This window comes from Myxocyprinus asiaticus, chromosome 24 (assembly GCF_019703515.2).
Source record: "Myxocyprinus asiaticus isolate MX2 ecotype Aquarium Trade chromosome 24, UBuf_Myxa_2, whole genome shotgun sequence".
NCBI lineage: Eukaryota > Metazoa > Chordata > Actinopteri > Cypriniformes > Catostomidae > Myxocyprinus > Myxocyprinus asiaticus.
Window position 1 is genome coordinate 41726546 of NC_059367.1, and position 23397 is coordinate 41749942.

Below are 23397 nucleotides of genomic sequence, written 5' to 3' on the forward strand. Positions count from 1 at the left end.
AGGCATCCTAAGCAATCAATTGGCCCGGTTGCTAGGGTGGGTAGAGTCATGTTGGGTTAACCTCCTCGTGGTCGCTATAATGTGATTATCGCTCTTGGTGGGTTGCGTGTTGAGTTGTGTGTGGATGCCGCGGAGAATAGCGTGAAGCCTCCACATGCACTAAGTCTCTGCGGTAACGCGCTCCACAAGCCACATGATAAAATGCGCGGATTGACGTCTCAGACACGGAAGTAACTGAGATTTGTCATCCGCCACCCAGATTGAGGCGAGCCACTATGCCACCATGAGGACTTAGAGTGCATTGGGAATTGGGCATTCCAAATTGGGGAGAAAATGGGAGAAGAAAAAAACGGGATGGCGTTACACTGTGCACTTGCGGCATCAACTAAAGGGGTTGCTGCTGCTTTGTGTCACGACCAACGAGCCAGCGCCCACGCCTGCCACGGCCAACGAGCCAGCGCCCACGCCTGCCACGGCCAACGAGCCAACGCCCACGCCTGCCACGGCCAATGAGCCAAAGCTTTAGATCCTCATTCCTCACCTGCTTCGTCACAATAATTATTGTTAAAAATGTATTTGCCTGTGAAAAGAAATGAATGAATTTTTACTTCCAGGACCCAACTGTTGCACTTTGCAGTTGCACTTTGCAGCACTTTGCAGTGAACGAGTGACCGAGTCAGCAGTTTTGGATACAGTATATGTATGAATCTGTAGATACAGTTATGCATCAGTAGCTTATGTTTTATCAACACAGCAGCGGGATATTATGATGACATGAGCAGAGGCAAAATTTCAAAGTTTTCCGCCCCCTTTTCCACAATGACAGCTACTCTTGGTTGGATTAGAAGGAAGTCATTAATCTGTCAATGAGAATGATGTAGAAATACTGGTCACTGACTACAATGTCTGAACAAATGGATCAGATTTCATCACCTTAAATGACAGTAAGGACAAAAACAAATCAGATATGTGTGCAGTTTGAACAAAGCCTTTTCTTTCAACCAACCACTTATCTCCATCTCAGCATGAAACTCCCACTTTTCATGATCTACTCAATTCTCAATGAATAAAATCAAGTCTGAACCTACTTTTTGTCTTGTTGAAAATCCAGTTTCTCCAAGAAATATGGCAATTTTAAGAGGGAAAAATGGTTTGGAAAGACTGTTTCATGCTGACTTTAATGTTTTTTGTGGTAGAGTCAATGATGAATCGACTTGGTTTGAATCTCATCAATCAAAGTGCCTGTGCTACAAAAACAAGCACAGCTGAAGTGCCAGAGTTCCCACAGCATCTGGGAATTCTGTGGGCTGATTCGCAATCTGAATCATGGAAAACTGTCATGCTGGGTGATGTGGTTTCTATCTGAAGTTAGAAGCAAGTTATAATGAAGCTTCAGCACTGTAGACTCACTTCACCTAGTGGCTTAGCAGTAGCCTAACAAACAGTGCACTTGATGCAGGGGAAACCAGACAAACAGTAAAAATGACACATATAAACACAAACACACACACACACACACACACACACACACAAAATGGGGGGAAATACTTACTCTTCCTCTGGCGGAGTGATTCTGGAGCGGGGGTGACAGAGGGAGACAGATGCGTAGAGGACAGATCCCCTTCTTTAGAGCGATTGCATCATGACAAGAGAAAAGAATTTGGAAAAACAGGAGAGATACAAAGGGCAAAGGAAAGTGTCCATGCAAAGCAGACAGCAGAGAGAGAGACAGGTGTTCAGTTAGACAGGTGGAGTGAAGAGAGACACAGGGATGATGGGAGGACAAACAAGGGCGGAGGAAAGAGAGGAGTTGAACAAACAAAAACAAAATGGCATACTGACTCATTAGTAAATGAAACACAATATTATTCTGAAAAACCTTTCGACTCTTTACTAAACAGACACAGATATTTGTGCCTTATTGGATTCATGAATTAATCTGAACTGACTCAAACTGCAAAAAAATTAATTACTCCAGCAAGTTTAGCTGTGATATATAGATGACACTACACTTACCTTACAACTACCTGAAAATGTTATGATTTATATTAGGGCTGCACAATCAATCAAAATAAAATCGAAATCATAATGTGACCTAGTATGATTATTAAACCGTGAAAGGCTGCAATAATAATACTAATGCTAATACTACTACTACTAATAATAATCATCATCACCATCATCATAATAGTAAATATTTTTATTAGCATAGTAACAGTATTTATTATATATTACTAATTATTTATATTATTATTATTATTATTATTATTATTATAATATAATAATTAACGTTTTTATTCTATAAAGAATAATAATAACAACAGCAATAATAATAATAGTAGTATTGAGATGTGACAGTGTGATTATTAATCAGCGAAAGGGTGTGATAACAATAATAATAAATATTATTATTAGCACATTAAATATATTAATATTATATTAATAATAATAATAATTAATATTATAAATAATATAATAATTAATGACTGTATTAAATAAATAAATCATAATAATAACAGTATTTTGATGTGACCTATTGTGATTATTAAACCATGAAAGGCTGTGATTATACTATATAATAATAATAATAATAATAATAATAATAATAATACAGTATTTAACATTATAATATATTGTTATTATATTAAAAACTATTAATATTATATTAGTAATAATTATTTATATTATTATTGTTGTTGTTACTACAAATAATATAAACTTATGTTTGTATTATATGAACAACAACAACAACAACAACAACAACAACAATAATAATAATAATAATAATAATAATAATAATTATTATTATTATTATTATTATAGTAGTAGTTTTGCAATGTGACCTAGTGCAATTTTTAAACTGGGAAAAGCTGTGATTATAATATATAATAGCAATATATAACATATTATATAACATTAATATATAAAATACTGTATATGTTATTATTCATTATTATTGTTATTAATATTACTATTACTATATTAAAACTTTTACTATAATAATTATTTATATCATTATTATTGTTATTATAAATAATATAATAATTGATGTTTGTATTGTATAAATACTACTACTGCTAATAACAATAATAATAATAGTCTCAAAATGGGACCTAGTGCGATTATTAAACCATGAAAGGCTGCTAATATAATATATAATAATAATATTTAAAATAAAATCTTATTATAAATATATGTAAACTATTAATATATTTATTATTATTAATGATTTATATTATTATTAATGTTCTTCATTCGTTTTAAATGATATAATAATGTATGTTTCTATTATATAAATATTTATTAAAATGTATAATAATAATAATAATAATAATAGTAGTAGTAGTAATAGTAGTAGTAGTAGTAGTATTTAATGTGAATGTAAATTGGACGGAGAAACAATCACAACTAAAGTGGACAAAACAAAGAGATCTGAGACACTTAAAGAGTGACTCTTTCTATTAGCAGAAATGCATGGCCAAAACAATTTACACTTAGTTTGGAATACAAAAAACACATCTCTTTTTTAATTTGTAGTATTTGCATAACCTCTGGAGCATAAGAGCTACTTTTTCAATTTGATTTTATGCCTTTTTTTTTTTCTCGTTTAGATTTGATACCTAAACAGCAATAATATGAGATGTTAAATGTTTATCATATAAGTTCAAATCGCAATCGCAATATCTGACAAAATAACTGCAATGCTTCTGGCCAAATTGTGCAACCCTAATTTATATAAAGTTATATAAAGATCATGAAGTAAATACCAAAAAACACCGGAAAAAAATGGAAAGGATAATCCAAGACTATTTTCTAAGGAACTTTTCATCACAATGCTTGCGTTTGGGGTTGGTGCTAGGTGGTTGTATATTAGCAAAAATTTAAATTGTGTATTTATTTAGTCACCCTCATGTTGTTCCAAACCTGTATGACTTTCTTTCTTCCGTGCAACACAAAAAGAGATATGTTAGTCAACCTTCACTTTAGTTGCATCTTTTTTACGTAAAATGAAAATGAAAGGTGACTGAGGCTAACATTCTGCCTAACATCTCCTCAAGAATGAACGGCATGAGGATAAGTAAATTAATTTTGAGTGAACCATCCCTTGAAGGTAATGGGTAAGAAATAGTTATAGCACACACAGTCCTTGCCTTAACACACACCACTAACTAGATCTGTCTTTATCATGTTTATCTGTTAACTAAGATCCTGCATATTTGTGATGGATGAATTGAGATTTATGATTTCATGATTTATAACATTTAAACACGAATTAATTGGCTTCAAAAGAAAGAAATCAGGGAGATTGCCTTTTACTCACTGGTGTCAGGCTTCAGGGCTTTTACTAACCTCTCTGTTTCTCTTTCGCAAGATTTGTCTAAAGCACAAACACTCTTGCAATTTTGCAAATGTACTTTGTAAATACACAGCCAGCTAGTCAGTAAGAAGTGCTACATTTCTCTGACATAACAATGAATTGTGTAACACATGACAGACATTGTCCTGTCCCAAAGACATGTCAAGTATCTCTAGGAGGATGAGCAATTAGGTAAATTACAGAACACTAAACCCGATTTCAGTAATGGTAGCCCAGGCGCATAAATTCGTAAATAGACGTTTGGAATGAGCGGACCAGATCTCATGTTAACAGACTGGAACTTCACAAGATTTACCTCGTCTGCCATTTTGTGCTCTCAAGAGTGCACATTGTGATAGAGAGTTGGACTGAACATATCCACAACAACTGGTTAAACGGTTTAGGATTGCAGACTCAACAGCATGAATATTTTACATTTGTTGTTAGATTAGTTGCACATTTGCCGATGGATGAAGATGCAAGTGTACGGAAATGTAAATTGATAGTTTTCCTTGCAATTTTTACACAAACGCACTCACACTAGCAATGCTAAATATTTCAGTATTAAATATTTAAATACTTAAATATTTTAAGAGTACAAGTACATCCTGGTATTTACATGCTGAGCAGAATTGGATTCCTTCAGGAAGTTTTATGTTAAGTTTACTTAAAGGTGAGGAGTAATTTCTGCGCTACTAGCATCACTGAATTGCAAAAATAACATTGTTTTCACTGTGACCTAAGATGGATTTATTTGTCAGCTCAAATTGACATGAAAAGATTAAAGGGGTCAGACCCTTAAATAATAATTGTTACTCATTTCACAGGTGAAGAGGTTAGTCCAATATACAGTAACTGCAGGCACTAACATAGAAGGCTTAAGGGGCATTTACAATTATAGAGATTATATTGGTGTAATGGTCACTAGTAGACATTCCTACTCAAAGCTCCAGCTGACGGATCACATTAGTAGTTGCCTCATCAATGCTCATTTGCATAAAGTTGAGCTCTGCTCAATTTTGTTGTATCGCCAAATCATTTTGCCAAAAATCGCCAACTCTCTTTGAACGTCCCTTTAACCCTCGTGTTGTGTTCGTTTGTGCTGCCACCTTTTGTATTCCCGGTCAAAAATGACCGGCCCACTAAGATTGTTAATAAATCTCTCATATTGCAAAAATTATCCCAAGATATTGCATTAGATCTTTTTTTCAACTTCTTTTTTAATAGTTATCACAGGTTTTGCACTTATTTTTTGAACATTTAAAAAAAAAAAAAAAAAAAAAAAAAAATATATATATATATATATATATATATATATATATATATATATATATTGATAGAAGGATTCAATAACAGGCTAGTGGCGGGCACTCCCAGCAGAAAAAAATCCCAAAATTAAACGGCTCATAACTTGACAAAAAACAAAACAAAAACAAGGAGGGTCAAGTGTTTGGTATCATTGTAAAGAAAACTTGTAATTTTTTTTAATAATATAGATTATGATACATTCTGAGACTTTCAGCCTAAGAAACTGCTGAAAAAAAAAATCACAAAAAAACTTGAGCCAAAAATTTACTTTTTTCTTATTTTTCTGATTTGACGTTATATATCTCTGGGTGTAAATAAGTTGGCTCTGAAAAACATAATAACTGTACATAAGAACTAATTACACATGCAAACACAACGATTAAAGGTTTGCATAACATGCAGATGATCCTTTCTATTTAAATCTGAGTTTTTGCCCTAACCGGCCATTCATTTAATAGAACATTATGTAATTTGCTTGGTTTCTATTTCTGTGGTGTTGTCATGCCAGGTCGTTCCACCCAGGATCAGAATTCAAGGCGGGCTTAAATTGAATCATAAAAATGCCCTCTACACTCAAAATGCCCTCTTAATTAATTAATCAGTTTTTTATTTGTAACAAACGGATAAGACACAGTTATTTTAAATGGTTTGAAAAAAAAAATATGCCCCCATTAAGGTAAAAAATGCTCCTGAAAAAAATTAATTCAGGGGGAAAATATTACCCCTTAATATCAAAGTTAATTTCTGAAACTGGTCCCGCCCATTGGTCCAAAATCTTGCTCCTAATTACAGTACATCAAACATCTTACTGGCTGTGATTGTATCACATCATGCAGCAGTTATCTGTTCAATGGACAGACACATTTCTTTGGGGTCAGAGAGAGGGCAGAAAATGGTCATGAAGTAAAAAAAAATTACGTTTCTGGCACATGAAACTTTAGGCACAAAAAATATAATAAAATAAAAATGTATGATTTAAATGTACGACCCTTTTAAAATCAGTAGTCTGTGCACTGGGTACGATGCCACATTACTACAGAGATATAAAAGAGAGAATGAACAAGCAAAGAAAGAGAAGTGCTGGATGAGATGATACCAGTACTCACTGTTGGAGGAGCCAGACATGCGGCGCTGGGTGGGGGCTGGTGTGGTGTTGGTGCTTGTGTTTGTGGGAGGGGGTGGAGGTGGAGGAGCCAGCACCTCTGAGGGGAGAGGTGGAGGTGGGGGTGGAGTTGGGATTGAGCTGCTGGCAGGTAGAGGAGGAGGAGGAGGAGGAGGAAGGGGTAGATCGTCGGCATTTCCTGTGCCGTTCTGAGGAGCAGGGGCTGTGTCTGCCGGTTCATCCAACAGCGCAGAACCCTGCAGAAAGAATATTAAAGCTACAAGTTATATTAAAGGTCCCATGAATTCAACAGTGGCAGTTACGTATTTTGGTTGAGTGAATATTAATGAGAGTGAAGTGGCACGGGTTATTTATTATAATGTTTTGTTTTGTTGTTTTTGATCAACAACTTACTTTAAAGAACAGAAAGGATATTTAAAGAGACATTCTCAATCGTTGTTGGACATTACATGGAATGAGTTCACGCCAAACTCAGCACGCAGTGAAAGGATCTCAAATAACTTTGCAAATTTAAAGATTGATCTTGGGATTTTAAAAATTGATTTAGAGATTGTTCAAAGAAAATCAATATTTTTACCTAGCCCTAATCCCTGTTATTTTTATTTTATTTTGTTTTATAAGTTAGCGAAATCCAATTCTTTTCACGTACCCCCTGGAACCTGCTTAGATACCCCCGGTTGGAAATGGGGGGGGGGTTCTGAAATAGTTTTGCGTGCCCTCACAATAAATTTACCATGGTTTTCCTAAAGTAGCCATATTTTATATATTCATAGTGAAACAATAGTGATAATAAATTAAAATATAACTGTGGTAATAAAAACAATAGTTTTGTGGTTATTATGGTTTTACTATAAAAATACCATTGTTTAACTATGGCTTTACTATAATAATATTGTAGACTGCAGTAACCATAATTTTTGGTGGAAATCATTTTTCTATAGTAAAATTGTAGTAACCATGACTGTTGTAGGCTAACCATGTTTTGCTTTTGTTTTTTGGTGGAAACCATGGTTTTACTATAGTAATATTGTAGTAACTATGAAAAGTAAGTTAAGTAATCATGTTTTTTTGGTGGGAACCATGGTTTTACAAACTGTTGTCCAATCAAATCCTCTTTAGAATGAGAATTAAATCACAATTAATAGAATATATCAATATTTTCCAAGGTCCCCAAATAACAATAATTCAATATATAATGATTAAATTATTTAAAATAAATAATTATATTTGAATAATTATTAGAGCTGTCAATCACTTAAAAAATTAATTACGACATTCCAATTAATTAATCGGATTAATCACAATTAATCGCATATGTCATTATTTGCTGAGAAAAGCCCCCAAATAAAGATAATTCATATAAATAATGCAGAATTCAAATATTTATAAATATAATATGTAGGGCTTATAATAAATGTATAATACGGATTGAAACTCAGTTTAAAATAAATTGCATTATTGTGGCAGATGAATAGAGCATTGATTAGACAATACAAAAAGTGGCTTAAGAACTCAATATATTGTTTGTTTTATTCTCATATCATTGAACAAGCCTACAGTTGGAAGATCTCTCCTCCCACTTACGGCTCATATTGTAGGAAAATCCGTAATGTTATTATGGAATTTACATACACGTCAGGGGGCAGGATTAATTGTGTTAATTTTTTTTTTACGCGTTATTTGTTATATAATTAATTGCACTAAATTAACATGTTAAATCGACAGCCCTTGTAATTATACAAAAAATATAATATAATAATTCTGATAATTAAAATACATTACGTTATTGTGGTAGAGTAGTAAAGCATTGATTAGACAGTAAAAAAGTGGGTTTAGAAGGCAGTTTATTGTTTATTTCCATATCATTAAAAATAAGCCTATTATTGGCCTACAGTCCATAGAAATCTATTTTGCAATAGAATTCATCTGTCAGTCCAAGGTAGACTTATTATAATGGCTTTTCTAAGGACACGTCTATGTACACATGCATAAGACAGATGCTTTTGGAGCGTCTCACTTTGGTTGTGTCGCATCATAAACAGCATCAAGTTATTTGTAGTCTGAAACATAGAAAAACACGCATCAAGACCACTCTTACTTCCTGAACAAGTGCAAACCTGTATACAGGTTGCTTTCTCACTCATGCAAACCGTGCCACAGTTTCACTGCAACCAATCTCAGACCACCTCCTACAGGTAGTCTCAGGTTCGGTACCATGGTCAGCGTTCATATTACCAATTTTTCATGCAAACCGTGCTCTGTTTCATCTGTTCAGATGGCATTTACGTTCCATCACAATTAAAGTGCAAATGCAATTTCAAAAAAGTAATTACATTTTAAAACATTAATTCAAATTTGGACATTCAAATTATCATAGAAGAAAAATACACCATCTTCCTCCACCCAACATTATTGCATTACAGCAGGTGATGAATACAGGTGCATCTCAATAAATTAGAATGTCATGGAAAAGTTCATTTATTTCAGTAATTCAACTCAAATTGTGAAACTTGTGTATTAAATAAATTCAGTGCACACAGACTGAAGTAGTTTAAGTCTTTGGTTCTTTTAATTGTGATGATTTTGGCTCACATTTAACAAAAACCCACCAATTCACTATCTCAAAAAATTAGAATATGGTGACATGCCGATCAGCTAATCAACTCAAAACACCTGCAAAGGTTTCCTGAGCCTTCAAAATGGTCTCTCAGTTTGATTCACTAGGCTACACAATCATGGGGAAGACTGCTGATCTGACAGTTGTCCAGAAGACAATCATTGACACCCTTCACAAGGAGGGTAAGCCACAAACATTCATTGCCAAAGAAGCTGGCTGTTCACAGAGTGCTGTATCCAAGCATGTTAACAGAAAGTTGAGTGGAAGGGAAAAGTGTGGAAGAAAAAGATGCACAACCAACCAAGAGAACCGCAGCATTATGAGGATTGTCAAGCAAAATCGATTCAAGAATTTGGGTGAACTTCACAAGGAATGGACTGAGGCTGGGGTCAAGGCATCAAGAGCCACCACACACAGACATGTCAAGGAATTTGGCTGCAGTTGTCATATTCCTCTTGTTAAGCCACTCCTGAACCACAGACAACGTCAGAGGTGTCTTACCTGGGCTAAGGAGAAGAAGAACTGGACTGTTGCCCAGTGTTCCAAAGTCCTCTTTTCAGATGAGAGCAAGTTTTGTATTTCATTTGGAAACCAAGGTCCTAGAGTCTGGAGGAAGGGTGGAGAAGCTCATAGCCCAAGTTGCTTGAAGTCCAGTGTTAAATTTCCACAGTCTGTGATGATTTGGGGTGCAATGTCATCTGCTGGTGTTGGTCCATTGTGTTTTTTGAAAACCAAAGTCACTGCACCCATTTACCAAGACATTTTGGAGCACTTCATGCTTCCTTCTGCTGACCAGCTTTTTAAAGATGCTGATTTCATTTTCCAGCAGGATTTGGCACCTGCCCACACTGCCAAAAGCACCAAAAGTTGGTTAAATGACCATGGTGTTGGTGTGCTTGACTGGCCAGCAAACTCACCAGACCTGAACCCCATAGAGAATCTATGGGGTATTGTCAAGAGGAAAATGAGAAACAAGAGACCAAAAAATGCAGATGAGCCGAAGGCCACTGTCAAAGAAACCTGGGCTTCCATACCACCTCAGCAGTGCCACAAACTGATCACCTCCATGCCACGCCGAATTGAGGCAGTAATTAAAGCAAAAGGAGCCCCTACCAAGTATTGAGTACATATACAGTAAATTAACATACTTTCCAGAAGGCCAACAATTCACTAAAAATGTTTTTTTTATTGGTCTTATGATGTATTCTAATTTTTTGAGATAGTGAATTGGTGGGTTTTTGTTAAATGTGAGCCAAAATATCACAATTAAAAGAACCAAAGACTTAAACTACTTCAGTCTGTGTGCACTGAATTTATTTAATACACAAGTTTCACAATTTGAGTTGAATTACTGAAATAAATGAACTTTTCCACGACATTCTAATTTATTGAGATGCACCTGTATGTAATTAGATCTGATGAGTGGTTTGCTGGAATGAAGGGACATCTGTTGAAGCTAAGAGTCACAATCCTTCATACTCAGCATGTCTAGAGACCGCCCGCACACCCCTTCCCACCCTCCCAGCCCCTATGACTGTCACTGACCCTGGACGCGTGCCACTTATTCCTCCCACATCATAATCACTATCTCCAGCATATGGTGCACTTCATGTCCCATACATGTGCCTTTTAACGGGTCATTAGCCAGAGGGACATGTGGTCACCATCTGCTTCAATCAAGAGGCCAGATGCCCCACCAGCTGTATAACTGGCTCAATAAAGATTAGATCTGATAAAAGCGAGGGGGGCTTATGAAATGCTGATAACCCGCAAAATATTCTCACAATTGGGAATGGGTCATGAGGGTTGACTAAACATCCAACAACTGACTAGTGAGTCCCCACCCCATTTCTTAACTGTCCTATTTACCGAAGTATTTTATCCATTTAATTTTTTCCATAGGGATTTCATAAAATCCTTCATAAAAGAGTTCTAAGATATGAACCAAACCAACCAGCTTTGAGGTGAATCGAAACATTACAAACTTTGATTTGAAGCAAAAAATGATTTGAAAATCAGACAAAAAGACAAAGGTACAAGGCTTTCTACTTAATGTCTTTAATGGTGGAATAAACTACAATCCCGAATTACGCAATCAAATTAAAAACAATGGAAAAAGATAAAACTATTGATTTAAAGTTGTTGATTATAAGTATAGAATCAATATGTTTAAAGTATATTGAAAATACATAAATAGTTTGAGAGGGTACGGAGACCGTCTTGTTTGTGTCATTTACAGTGTGTCATGGAAGTGGGCGGTCGCTGCAGAGTTCGTTTGCCATCGTTTGTTCGCCACCAGGATATCTGCTATAAAACTTTTTTTTTAAATGTTGAAAAAGTTGAAAAAAATATGGACTGATGTCACCAACAGAAGCATATACCATCGATTAACAATCCCAGAGCTGATGGTAGGTCTGTCTTTCAAGGTTTATAAGTTATTGTTATTGATAAATTCCCCTATGGAAAAAACTGATGGGGATTTTACTTCCGGAACCAGACTGTTGCACTCTATTAATAAGGTTGTTTATTTTATATTGATTTTTTTGTTGGTTTGTTTTGATATTTTAAATGGCAAAACTCTCTCGAACAAATTTACTTTTTAACGCTCTTCTACCAGAGCCATATGCATTCAGATGAACATCTTTGGCTGCATTTTTTCATTTTACATTTTGCATTTTTATGACTGTGGGCCAAGCTAAAAATAGTCCAACTTTTAAAAGTACATACTGACACACCTGCATTCGTTCTAGCTGTTTTTGAATGCTGTCTATGTAAATACCCCATAAGAAATTTGGTGAACCCCAAACCAGCCTAATTATACAAGGCATCCTTTAATTGTTTAGTCGACTAGTTATTCAGGCAACCCACCGATTAATCAATTTTGATTTCGAGAATGAAGTCATAGCAATACAACAAAGTCGTAATGTTTCGAGAATAAAGTAAAAATTCTGAGAAAAAATTTCGTAGCTTTGTGAGATTAAAGTCATAATATATTGAGGAAAAGTCAAAATTACGACAATAAAGTCATAGCATTATGAGATTAATGTCTTAATATTTTGAGAATTAGTCATAAGGAAAGTAACATCAGTAGCCCCTTTCAGATGCCGGGATTAATCCCGGGAAAAGTTGTTCCGGCAATTGTTCTGGGACTGCAAAATTTGTTCATTCACACTGCAAGTGATGTCCTGTAAAATGTGCTCGCTGAAGCCCACTCTTTCATTCTTTTGTAAACAAATAAATTGCGTACGGTACAAATAAACTGATGGTTAATTTAATTGTCTGTGCAGATGGAGAGTAGCTCCCTGGTCCCTTTATGAGATTAGCATGATAGACAAATGTATTACTTTTATTCCGACAGTTAGGCTTACTTTTATATATAGCTCATAAGATTATCTTTGTTTTGTTCGATGTTAATTGTTTTTGTGATATTGGCTGCTGTCCAGTAACTGAAATGCCTCCCATGAACAATAAAGATTGAAAGTGAAAGCAACCATCAGGTTGGTGAAGCTGTAAATGTAAATGACTCTTTCTTAATTTAATTGATATTTACAATGGAAATGTTAAATTCTTTACTTGTATACTGACATTAAAACAAAAAACAAATCCTGACTCACACACTGCCGTGAATGAAAAAAAAAAAAAATGGCAATGGTTTATGACAGCCATATGTTTTTTTATATCATGGTACACCGTGAAACTGTTGAATCTCTATTCTGTACACAAACGTTCTCCTTCGCATGATAAATACGTCATCACTACGACACAAACCCTTTGCGGTATCGGCTCTGCTTGTGTTCACACAGACACGACCCGGGATTGACCCCGGCAATGTTACCAGGGTGTGATCCTGAGATAAAATTTACGGGCATTCCTGCACCGGCTTGCATTCACACAGAAGGCTCCTGCCAATATCCCGGGATCAGAGCCCAGTGTGAATGAGGTTAAAGTGATGTGGTCTTTGGAAACAGTAAATACCACTAACAAGGGAGATAACACTGGCTATGCAACTTTGTTGTCGAGTTAGCCGATCTGAATTTGTGGGAGGTTTTTGCAAGCTCTCTGTTCATGAAGCATTAGTACAGGAGTTTTCAAGTGAAGCAAAAAATAACTGGAACTCCTGTGAAATGTATAGGTCCATAACAAGACATTGTATGTGGTAACATACCCTCAGTAATAGTATTGTTTTGAGAGCATAAGCCAACAAAAAAGCAGACCAAGCATCACCCATGTCGAGCGGGAGTGTGCGAATGTCTGTCTGGTTCTTTCTCCTGATTAAATTCAATTTCCTATGTAACCGCTGCAGTGTCCAGATACTAAATATAACTCTGTGCTGATGCGCCAAAAGACCAAGGATTTCTTTATTGCTAAATCATATCCTCTCCACATCCATTTCCTGCATTAATGAAGCTGGCTCGGCATCCATTCTATCATTGTGATAATGACGCTCTTTTTAATATTATGATTTTTTCTCTCAAAATATTTCTACTTTATTCACGCAATATTCTACTTTACTCTCATAATGCTATGACTTTGTTCTAATAATTTTGACTTTATTCTCAAAATATTACGACTTTAATCTCATAATGCTACAACTTTATTCTTGAAACTTTATGACTTTATTGCCGTAAAAGTCATTTTATGAGATTATTCTCAAAATATTTAGACTTTATTCTTGAAATTGAAGATTTTTATTTTTATTTTGTCGTGGCACTAAAATGCTGTCATAGGAAAGCACTAAGGCCCCGTTTCCACCTGGTATTAAGATGCGTTTCATGTGATCCGATCACATGTGGTCAGGTGAGACACATCGCTGTTTAAACATGGTCACTTAAACGCATCTCCTGTGACCACTGTGTTTGGATTTGGAGGGGAGGGTCTCTGTTTCATGACGACATACATCAATCACTATGTCAGTGTGTTACTGCCTGATAATAAAGCGCAACAAAGTCAGAAAAGACAAAGAAAGTGCTTCTCGTCTGTTTTAATATCAGACACACTAAAGAAGATCCGTGAAGCTCTCAGGATTGTGTATGTATACACTTTTTATAATTTTCCGACCGGACGGTTTATTTCCTTTTAAAGACGCTTGTAAGCGGCAAAATTTAAAATGTTGTTTTAGTGCAGCAATTAATTGACAGGTGAGGGGCGGCTCTTCACTGCTGCCGCGACACATACGGGACAGATTAGCGTTAACACCTCAAATGTGATGCGGTCACATGCGTTTTTGACCACATTCGTATGTGGTTTTTGAGATCACAAACCGTTTTAGACCCCGTTTAGACCTGTATTTAGGGCTGACCACATGTGATCGGATTACCCGAAACGCATCTTAATACCAGGTGGAAATGGAGCATAAGACACTTAAAAAAAAAAATTCACCTAGTGATTTTTTTTTTCACCTTGCGGTTCAGGGCTTCCGTACCTTTCACTATTCTTGCCTTAAGAACATTTTTATTGCTGATAGGTTGGTTTTTCATAGCTACAGACACTTAATGGAGCTTTTTATGTACAGTGATTTCAAATCAGATGATTGCAACACGCTCCAAAAAATGTTGGGATAGTCGCGTGTTTACCAATGTGAAACATCACCAATTCTTCTAATAACACTTATTAAGAATTTTGGCATTGAAGACACAAGTTTGTTAAGTTTACAAAGTGGAATTTTCCCCGTTCGTCCATTAGGTCTTCAGATGCACAATTGTACGTGGTCTTCATTGCCACCTAATGCACCACACATTCTCAATTGGAGATGGTCAGGACTGCAGGCAGGCCAATCTAGCACCCACACTCTCTGCTCACACAGCCATGCACTTGTAATCTGGTCAGTATGTGGTTTGAAGTTGTCCTGCAGGAAAATGCCGGGACGTCCCTGGAAAAGATGGTGCTGGATGGCAGTATATATTGCTCCAAAATGTTTACATATCTGTCTGCATTAATGGTGCCCTCACAGATGTGCGAGTTACCAGTGCCATGGGCACTGACACACCCCTGGCCCATACAGACACTGGCTTTTGGACCTGATGCTGATAACAGCTTGGATGGTCCTTTTCTTTTTTGGCCCGGAGAACATGACAGCTGTTTTTTTCAAAAACTGTTTGAAAGTTCCACTGTTCTACTTTCCATTTAAGATGAGACCGAGCCCAGAGAAGTCGGCAGCGCTTCTGGACAGTGTTGATGTATGGCTTCTGCTTTGTGTAGTAAAGTCTTAACTTGCATCTGTGGATGCAGTGGCAAGTAGTGTTGACTAACAAAGATTTATTAAAGTTATCCCAAGCCCATGTTCATGATATCCATTATACATGAATGATGTTTTTTCATGACATCTGAGTGATTGGAGATCGCACACATTCAGAAGTGGTTTTCGTCTTGCCCTTTACACACAGAGATTTCACCAGATTCTTTGAATCTTTTAAATATATTGTGCACTGTAGAGGGTGAAATGCACAAAATCCTGTTCTTACATACTATGACACAATTGCCTCACCTGTTTAACATCTCCTGTTTCACAATGCCTTGTTATTTCAACTCGTCAAATTGTTATTAGTCTTAAATTGCCCGTCTCAACTTTTTCATGGTGTGTTGCAATCATCTGAATTGAAATTAATGTACATTTTCAAAAAAATATACAAACAATGAAATTCACGAGGAAAAACATCATATAATGTGTAGTTGTAGTGCTTTCAATATAGCAAAGGGTGAACATAATTTACAAATCACTCCTTTTTGTTTTTATTCACATTTTTCATACTGACCCAACTTTTTTGGAATTGGGGTTGTAGAGTTATAAAATAGAATGAATAGCATATTAGCTCTTCCAGATGAAAAGATCTAAAACAGACATCTCAGAGATGTACGTGTGCTATCTGGGCTCAGAAGAGTTAAATGTTCAAATTAATTCAATGAATGTGTTCATATTGTGTTCAAATTATTGAGTTCATATTGAAATATCTTTCCATTTAACCATATTGGTGCCCAGGAGAAACAATTTAAATATTAAAGAGACCACGATTTGTGTATTTTCTTGTGCTGCATTCATACAAAGGCAAAATTTCTGCTGGCAAACAGAGAGCATGTCTAGTTCAGTGACAAACACAATGCTTCAAGGCCCGGTCATCGAACTTACATAACACAACAAAGAAAACACTCAGCACTGTTTATCCAGTAGCCCAGTAAGTGCACACTAAAAGCTAAACAACAATGCTAGCTGAGGGCCGCCACACCTTGCATGGATTTGTGCTGTAATGTGACAGGTGAGCGAGTGAAGCTAGCTCCATTTGGACTAGACAGCTGGCTGGTATTTCCAAAATCACAGGAAGCAGTTAAGCTGAGGTGATTTCTATATGGTAGCTATGTTAATTATGGTTTCTGAATCACCACAACTGAACCATTAATGCTTGCCTTTGAAACTTTTTACCATTCAGTTCTAGCAAATGTCAGGATTTTGATGTACTTTAAAAAGACATTAAGACAAAGTGCAAAATGTTAGCATATTGCTAACTACAAACTGAAAAATGCAAGCCATGACAAACTAGCAAACTGCATTATTAACATATGCCCAAGGTTAAATGTGGCTTTTTTAGCTTCAAATAAAAGTATAAAGAAATATTTGGAAAGCAACACATGACAACCTATTTAAAGTAGTGATAGACCAATAAATAACTTTATATCACGTTGGTGCTTGGACCCCAAATTATGCATTCCAGAGCTTTGCGGTTGTACATTTCTCAAATCCAAAAACTAAAGGTACTGCACTAATTTATTGAGCCAAATATTCTTTTTTATTTTTTACATTTTTCTTTTTTTTTTCTCCCCTTTTCTCCCCAATTTGGAATGCCCAATACCCAATGCGCTAGTCCTAGTCCTCGTCATAAAATCTAGTCATAAAAATGGCATTAGCTATAAAATGCAGAATGTCATAGAATATGACATATTTGGATGAAAATGAATGTTTGAATGCAAAATTAATCAAATAAAAATTACTATATGTCCAAGTGTGATAATTAAATTGCAAAAGTATGTGATTTAATTGAATAAATATATAATCTGCAAGTGATGCGTGCTTCAAAATGAATGTGTGAAGCCAGCCGCTTATACACTGAAAACACCACATCATGATCATCACGTAGTGACTCGCGTAGTGACTCGCCTCAATCCGGGTGGCGGAGGACAAATCTCAGTTGCCTCTGCGTCTGAGACCGTCAATCCCACGCATCTGATCACGTGGCTTGTTGAGCGCATTACCGCGGAGACATAGCGCGTGTGGAGGCTTCAAGCAGTTCTCCGCGGCATCCACGCACAACTCCACACGCGCCCCACCGAGAGCGAGAACCACATTATAGCGACCACGAGGAGGTTACCCCATGTGACTCTACCCTCCCTAGCAACCAGGCCAATTTGGTTGCTTAGGAGACCTGGCTGGAGTCACTCAGCACACCCTGGATTTGAACTCGCGACTCCAGGGGTGGTAGTCAGCGTCTTTACAAGAGCCAAATATTCTTAATAATACAGGGTTCCCACTATTTTTAAGTACAATTTTCCAGAACATTTTCAGGAAATTTTATGTGCCAAACAAGTGTAATATTTAAGCAAAAAATACATGCGTACATTTAAAATTTAGCTTTTATTTTGGCGTTTGGGTGTGTTTTGGATGGTAGTTTGGCCCAGTGTGATTATTAATCCCTGTAAACCTGTGATTTAATTAAATAAATACATAGTCTGCATGTGCTGCGCACTTCACAATGCTCTGCTCTCTGTCATCTAACACACACAAGAGTGCGCGTGATGATCATGATGTGGTGTTTTCAGTGTATGAGTGGCTGGCTTCACAAAAAAAATGTAAAGAAACATTTGGAAAGCAACACATGACAACCTATTTAAAGTAGTGATAGACCAACAATACGAATTTGTGTATTTGACCCCTATTCCAAGTCCTGATCGTTACCATGATTATGTGCATGTAAAACCTTGTTAGCCAGTCAAACTTTAAATTATACTAAAATATTTTCCAGGACAAATAATTATTTACCAGGACATTTAGGTACTCTTCTAATTTTCCATGACTTTTCCATGACTGGAAAACTGCATTGCAAAATTCCAGATTTTCCAGGTTTTCCAGTACGTGTGGGAACCCTATAATACTGTATTTTTGGACTCTCTAAAATCTCTAAAAAGATTTTATCATTATGATTGTTTTTGTCAATAAATCAAGGCACATTTCTAGTTTTAGTACTATTTGTACTTCAGACCTTTGCTTTGTTGATTAAGAAAAACTAGTTACATCCTGTACCCAATTGGTTTTTGACCATTGAAAATGGGGAAAATGTAACAATTTATAGATGGAGCCACTTTGAGCATCCATCATCTCTGGGATTTAACCATATAGTGCCTTAAAAATGGAGATACAAAAAGGGAGTTTGTTCTAAACCAGAATCTAAAAGGATATTAAGATTTTTTTATACTTCTAGAGTTATAGGCACTCCAACTTTGGAATTTTTATTTGTTTATTTATTTATTTATTTTTATCGTCAGCATATAATTCAACAAGAGGTGCTGAAGTCAACTGATTTTAGTAATATACCTACCTACGTCTGTGAAAAAAATTAATAATGATGCTTCCACCTTTCTAAGTTTATTTTTTGACCTGTAGTATTGCTCCAAAATCATAGGTGAAAAATCATAGGAAAATTGACATTTTGACCCCCTCTACAAAATAATGGATTACTCAGAAAATATTGATCCATCCATGGCATTTAATATTTTTTTATTATTATATATTTCATTATTATTTATGTTTATCTTTCACCAGTAAAAAAAAGTAGAAGATCAAAACCAAAATTTTGAGTTGACACAAAATTACCCCTTTGCATTCTGACAACCTTTAATTCTGTACCATTGCTATGCTTTCAGATACTGAGGTCAAAGTTCTGAGTTCAGATGATTTAATCAGCTGTAAGGTCAAATGCTAACCATTACACATCTATTCAAGTTTGTTTAAGTTTAAGTTTGTCCTTTCTCAAAGTTCACCTTTGCTAAAATCACCTTGCATGCAAATGTATTTGAATGAAATCGTTGCTTTACCTCCTCATTGGGTGCCATGGCTCTGTTGGGGCGCTGGTCTGTGGTATCGCTACCCAGAGCCTTGTAGTAATCCCCAGTGCTGGGCTGCTTGCTGAAGCTACGAGATTTCCGGTTCGAGTCGACTCTACGAAGTCTGTCAGGGTTTTCCCCAGGATTCAACTGCTGCAGAAATAAGCAACACATATTCAGTGATGGAACCAGCAAAAGATTTTATCAAACATCAGGTCATTGTAGGTTCATTGTAGTTAAATTAATAATAGCAAGTAGCAAATCATGGTTCAAAGTTCAAGTCATAAACTAAAAGGTACTGCCCCAGCTTCCTGTTTCAAAAGGAAATATGTCAACAAAGGAAAGAAAACAGCTTTCGTCAAGCTATTAGATGTGATCTTCAAAGGAATAGTTCTCTCCAAAATTAAAATTTTGTCATCATTAAGACTGTGCTTTTCGCTCTTTTCCATGCAATTAAAATGAATAGGGACTGAAGCTTTCAAGCTTCTAAAAAATATGTAAAAGCACCTTAAAAGTATTATTAAAGTGGCCCATACGACTTGTGCACTATATTCTAAAACTGTATATTCTGTGCACTGAAGCTATGTGATAGCTTTGTGTGATGAACAGAGTGAAATTTAAATTGTTATTCACTGATAATCTTCATCTTCAGTGAACCAGATCACTGAGTCAGTGAGCTGAACTTGAGAACCAGATCAGTCTGATTCCTGAACAAATCATTCAGACTGGTTTTGTGAACCAGATCAACAAATTCGTGGGAAAAGATCTGACACAAAAAACTATTTTGATCGCGAATTGGACATCGCTACTTTTCTCATTAAAACAAGGGCAAATGTCAAGATTTTCAGTGAATAACAACTTTGTTCTGTTGATCACACAAAGTTATTGTATGGTTTCAGAAGACTTGGAATACAGTCATATAGACCACTTATATGGAAGTACATTTACTGTATGTCCTTTTTGAAGCTTGAAAGCTCCAGTCCCCATTAATTCTAATCGCATGGGAAAGAGTGACTAGTACATTCTTCAAAATATATTCTTTCGTGTTTCACAGAAGGTTTCATTTGGGTTTAGAACAGCATGAAGGTGAGTAAATGATGAGAGAATTTTAATTCCTTTAACTGAATTTCCATCACACATTGAAGTTACAACCTTCACATTTGCAGAATAAAAGCTGACCAATTTAACCACATAAACTCTTGAGTTCTTGTAGCAAAGTCTCATGTGACTCAAGCAGATTTAGCTGAAAACAAAAAGACTTTTCATGACACAAGAACTGAACTTTAAAACGGATATCTAAGCTTTGTAGTCTTTGAAGAGAGACCTCTTGTATGCTGTTTCAGTATCACTGAACTCAACTGTCTCACTTTCCTTAGCTGTCACTCACTCCTGTATGATAGTGAATCCTCACCGCTGATCTGAAATCAGTTTTGCTCCATCTGCCTTTGGTAAAGGCATAACATTGCCAAGGGTGTAAAATATACTGAGATATTGTACTTAAAGAGATAGTTCACCCAAAACATTCCGCTGTCATTTGATCACCCTTTTTTTTCCAAACCTGTACGACCTTTCTTTTTTCTTTTTCTTTTTTTTTTTTTACATTTCTCCCCAATTTGGAATGCTCAATTCTCAATGCACTCTAAATCCTCGTGGTGGCGTAGTGACTCGCCTCAATCTGGGTGGCGGAGGACGAATCTCAGTTGCCTCTGCGTCTGAGACCGTCAATCTGCACATCTTATCACATGGCTTGTTGAGCGCGTTACCATGGAGACATAGCGCATGTGGAGGCTTCACGCCATTCTCCGCGGCATCCACGCACAACGCACCACGTGCCCCACCAAGAGTGAACAACATTATAGCAACCACAAGGAGGTTACCCCATGTGACTCTACCCTCCCTAGCAACCGGGCCAATTTGGTTGCTTAGGAGACCTGGCTGGTGTCACTCAGCACGCCCTGGGAAAAAAAAGAACATCATAAGGGTTTGGAACAATATGAGGGTGAGGAAATGATGACAAAATTTTAATTTTTGTTTGTAAACTATTCCTTTAAGTTTAAGTTAATTTTACTCCATTAAAATTTTAAGTATCTAGCCAAAAACATACTTGAGAGCAAAAAAGTTTCACATGTTCTTATTAAAGTAACTTTGATGCATAAACTTTGTAAAATAATAATAATAACAATAATTGTAATAATTTAAACACAATTTTCTCAACCTGCTACTTGAAACAGTTCAAGTTCAAGTTCAACTTTAAATTGAGTTTGAGGATTGTTTATAGACTCATCGTCGCCTGTGTTCATATTCAAGTGATTGTTTTAACTGAAATCAGTTGCTTTAGATCAAAGACTCAACAGGTATGTTGCCTTGTGTCTCTTTACAAGAACAAATAACTGAAATGGAATCCATTGGCTGTTTTGAATAAAAGTAAAATTCAAGGGAGCACTATTTGATTAGCTTGGTAAGGCAAACAAAGCTATATTTAAGTTATGATGCACATTGTACTTCAGAGGTCTAAATGAAATTGTAAGGAGTACAAATACTTTGGAAATCTGTATAAAAGTACAAGTGTACAAGTACAAATTTCCCCAAAATAATACTTAATTTCAGTAACAATTTACAATCAGGCCTACTCCAGTTATTTACACCACTGAATATTTCCCACAACAATAAGTGGAGTACAAAAATTACATTACAAAGATCTCAGCCACAGTTTCAAGAGACAAAGTTTCGAGAAATTTCCAACACAAAAAAGGCACTGCTTTGTTTTGCTGTTCTTAAGATTTTCCTAATGCAAAACCCTGGAGTTTGCATAGTAATCAACCTTACGCAATGCAATTCTAAAACAAATACTGCCACAAAATAAGTGTGCTGTTCATCTGTTGTCCAATATAATATTGTGATTCAAAATATTATATTCATTTAGTTTAACATTACAGTGCCATAGTGACAGATAAAATGACAAGTACACATTTACTAAGAAACTAAAACTACCTTTGTAAATTAATAATGCAACATGCAATCAGATTTAAAATATAATTTCGTCAAATGTAATTATCAGCAACAGATATACTTTCACCTTCAAAGGTTTGAAGTTAATCTTTCATTACCTAAAAGTAGAGAAAGACCAATAATTGGTTTAACAGATATTATTATTTTTAATATTGTTATGATTATTAATGCAGTATTATTTTTTATTATTATTATTATTCACAATGCATGCAATGTTTTTTATCACTGTAGTCTAATGATTATTTAGTTATTTAGTTATTGCAAAAAGCAGAAATAAAGCAATAATAAAATACTGGTTCTGCATTTTGGCATTAGACACGTAAACAAAAATAATATTCATCCTATAAAATGCATACTATATTTTAAAATTGCAGTGGACTATGATTATTTAGTTATTAAGAGCAAAAATAAAGCAATATTTTAAAATTAGTAAATTAATCAATAATTAAAAATCCTTTATATGGGTTTTCAGACATTTAAATATAAAAATAATTTGTATATGTGTTGTAAAAAACAATATCCGTCAATCTCCACCTGAAAGCAACCATCAGACATAAAAACAAATATACAAAAAAGTATCTGTGACAAAGTATTAAGTGTAATAAAATCTGTGGTTTTCTTTTCCCACATTGCATCTGTGACTGATTTGTATTATTATTATTATGATTATTAATAAAGGTTTTATTACCATTATTATTAAAATATTCATACTATAATATGCATACTACATTTTTACTGCTGTAAAATGATGTCTGATGATTATTTTGTTATTTTTGTGTTAAAAAGCAGAAATCAATAATTAAATAATCAATAACCTCAATAATAACCATATATTCATTAATAATCAATAATTAAAAATTCTGCATATGGGTTGACACTTAAAGGTATCAATTGTAA

The 23397-nt window shown here is 35.4% G+C and overlaps 1 protein-coding gene across 2 annotated transcripts in view; it reads right to left on the bottom strand.

Moving 5' to 3' along the window:
- The window catches only part of LOC127415175 (espin-like), a 154716-nt gene that overhangs the window by 46051 nt on the left and 85268 nt on the right, over positions 1-23397 (bottom strand). Inside the window, exons 8-10 of one of the 2 annotated variants that reach the window (XM_051653796.1) lie at positions 19483-19644; positions 6772-7024; positions 1553-1624 (exon numbers count right to left, since the gene is read on the bottom strand). In XM_051653796.1, coding sequence (XP_051509756.1) covers positions 1553-1624; positions 6772-7024; positions 19483-19644 — 487 coding nt within the window. The remainder of the gene's footprint in view (positions 1-1552; positions 1625-6771; positions 7025-19482; positions 19645-23397) is intronic. The other variant, XM_051653797.1, reaches the window with a different exon arrangement.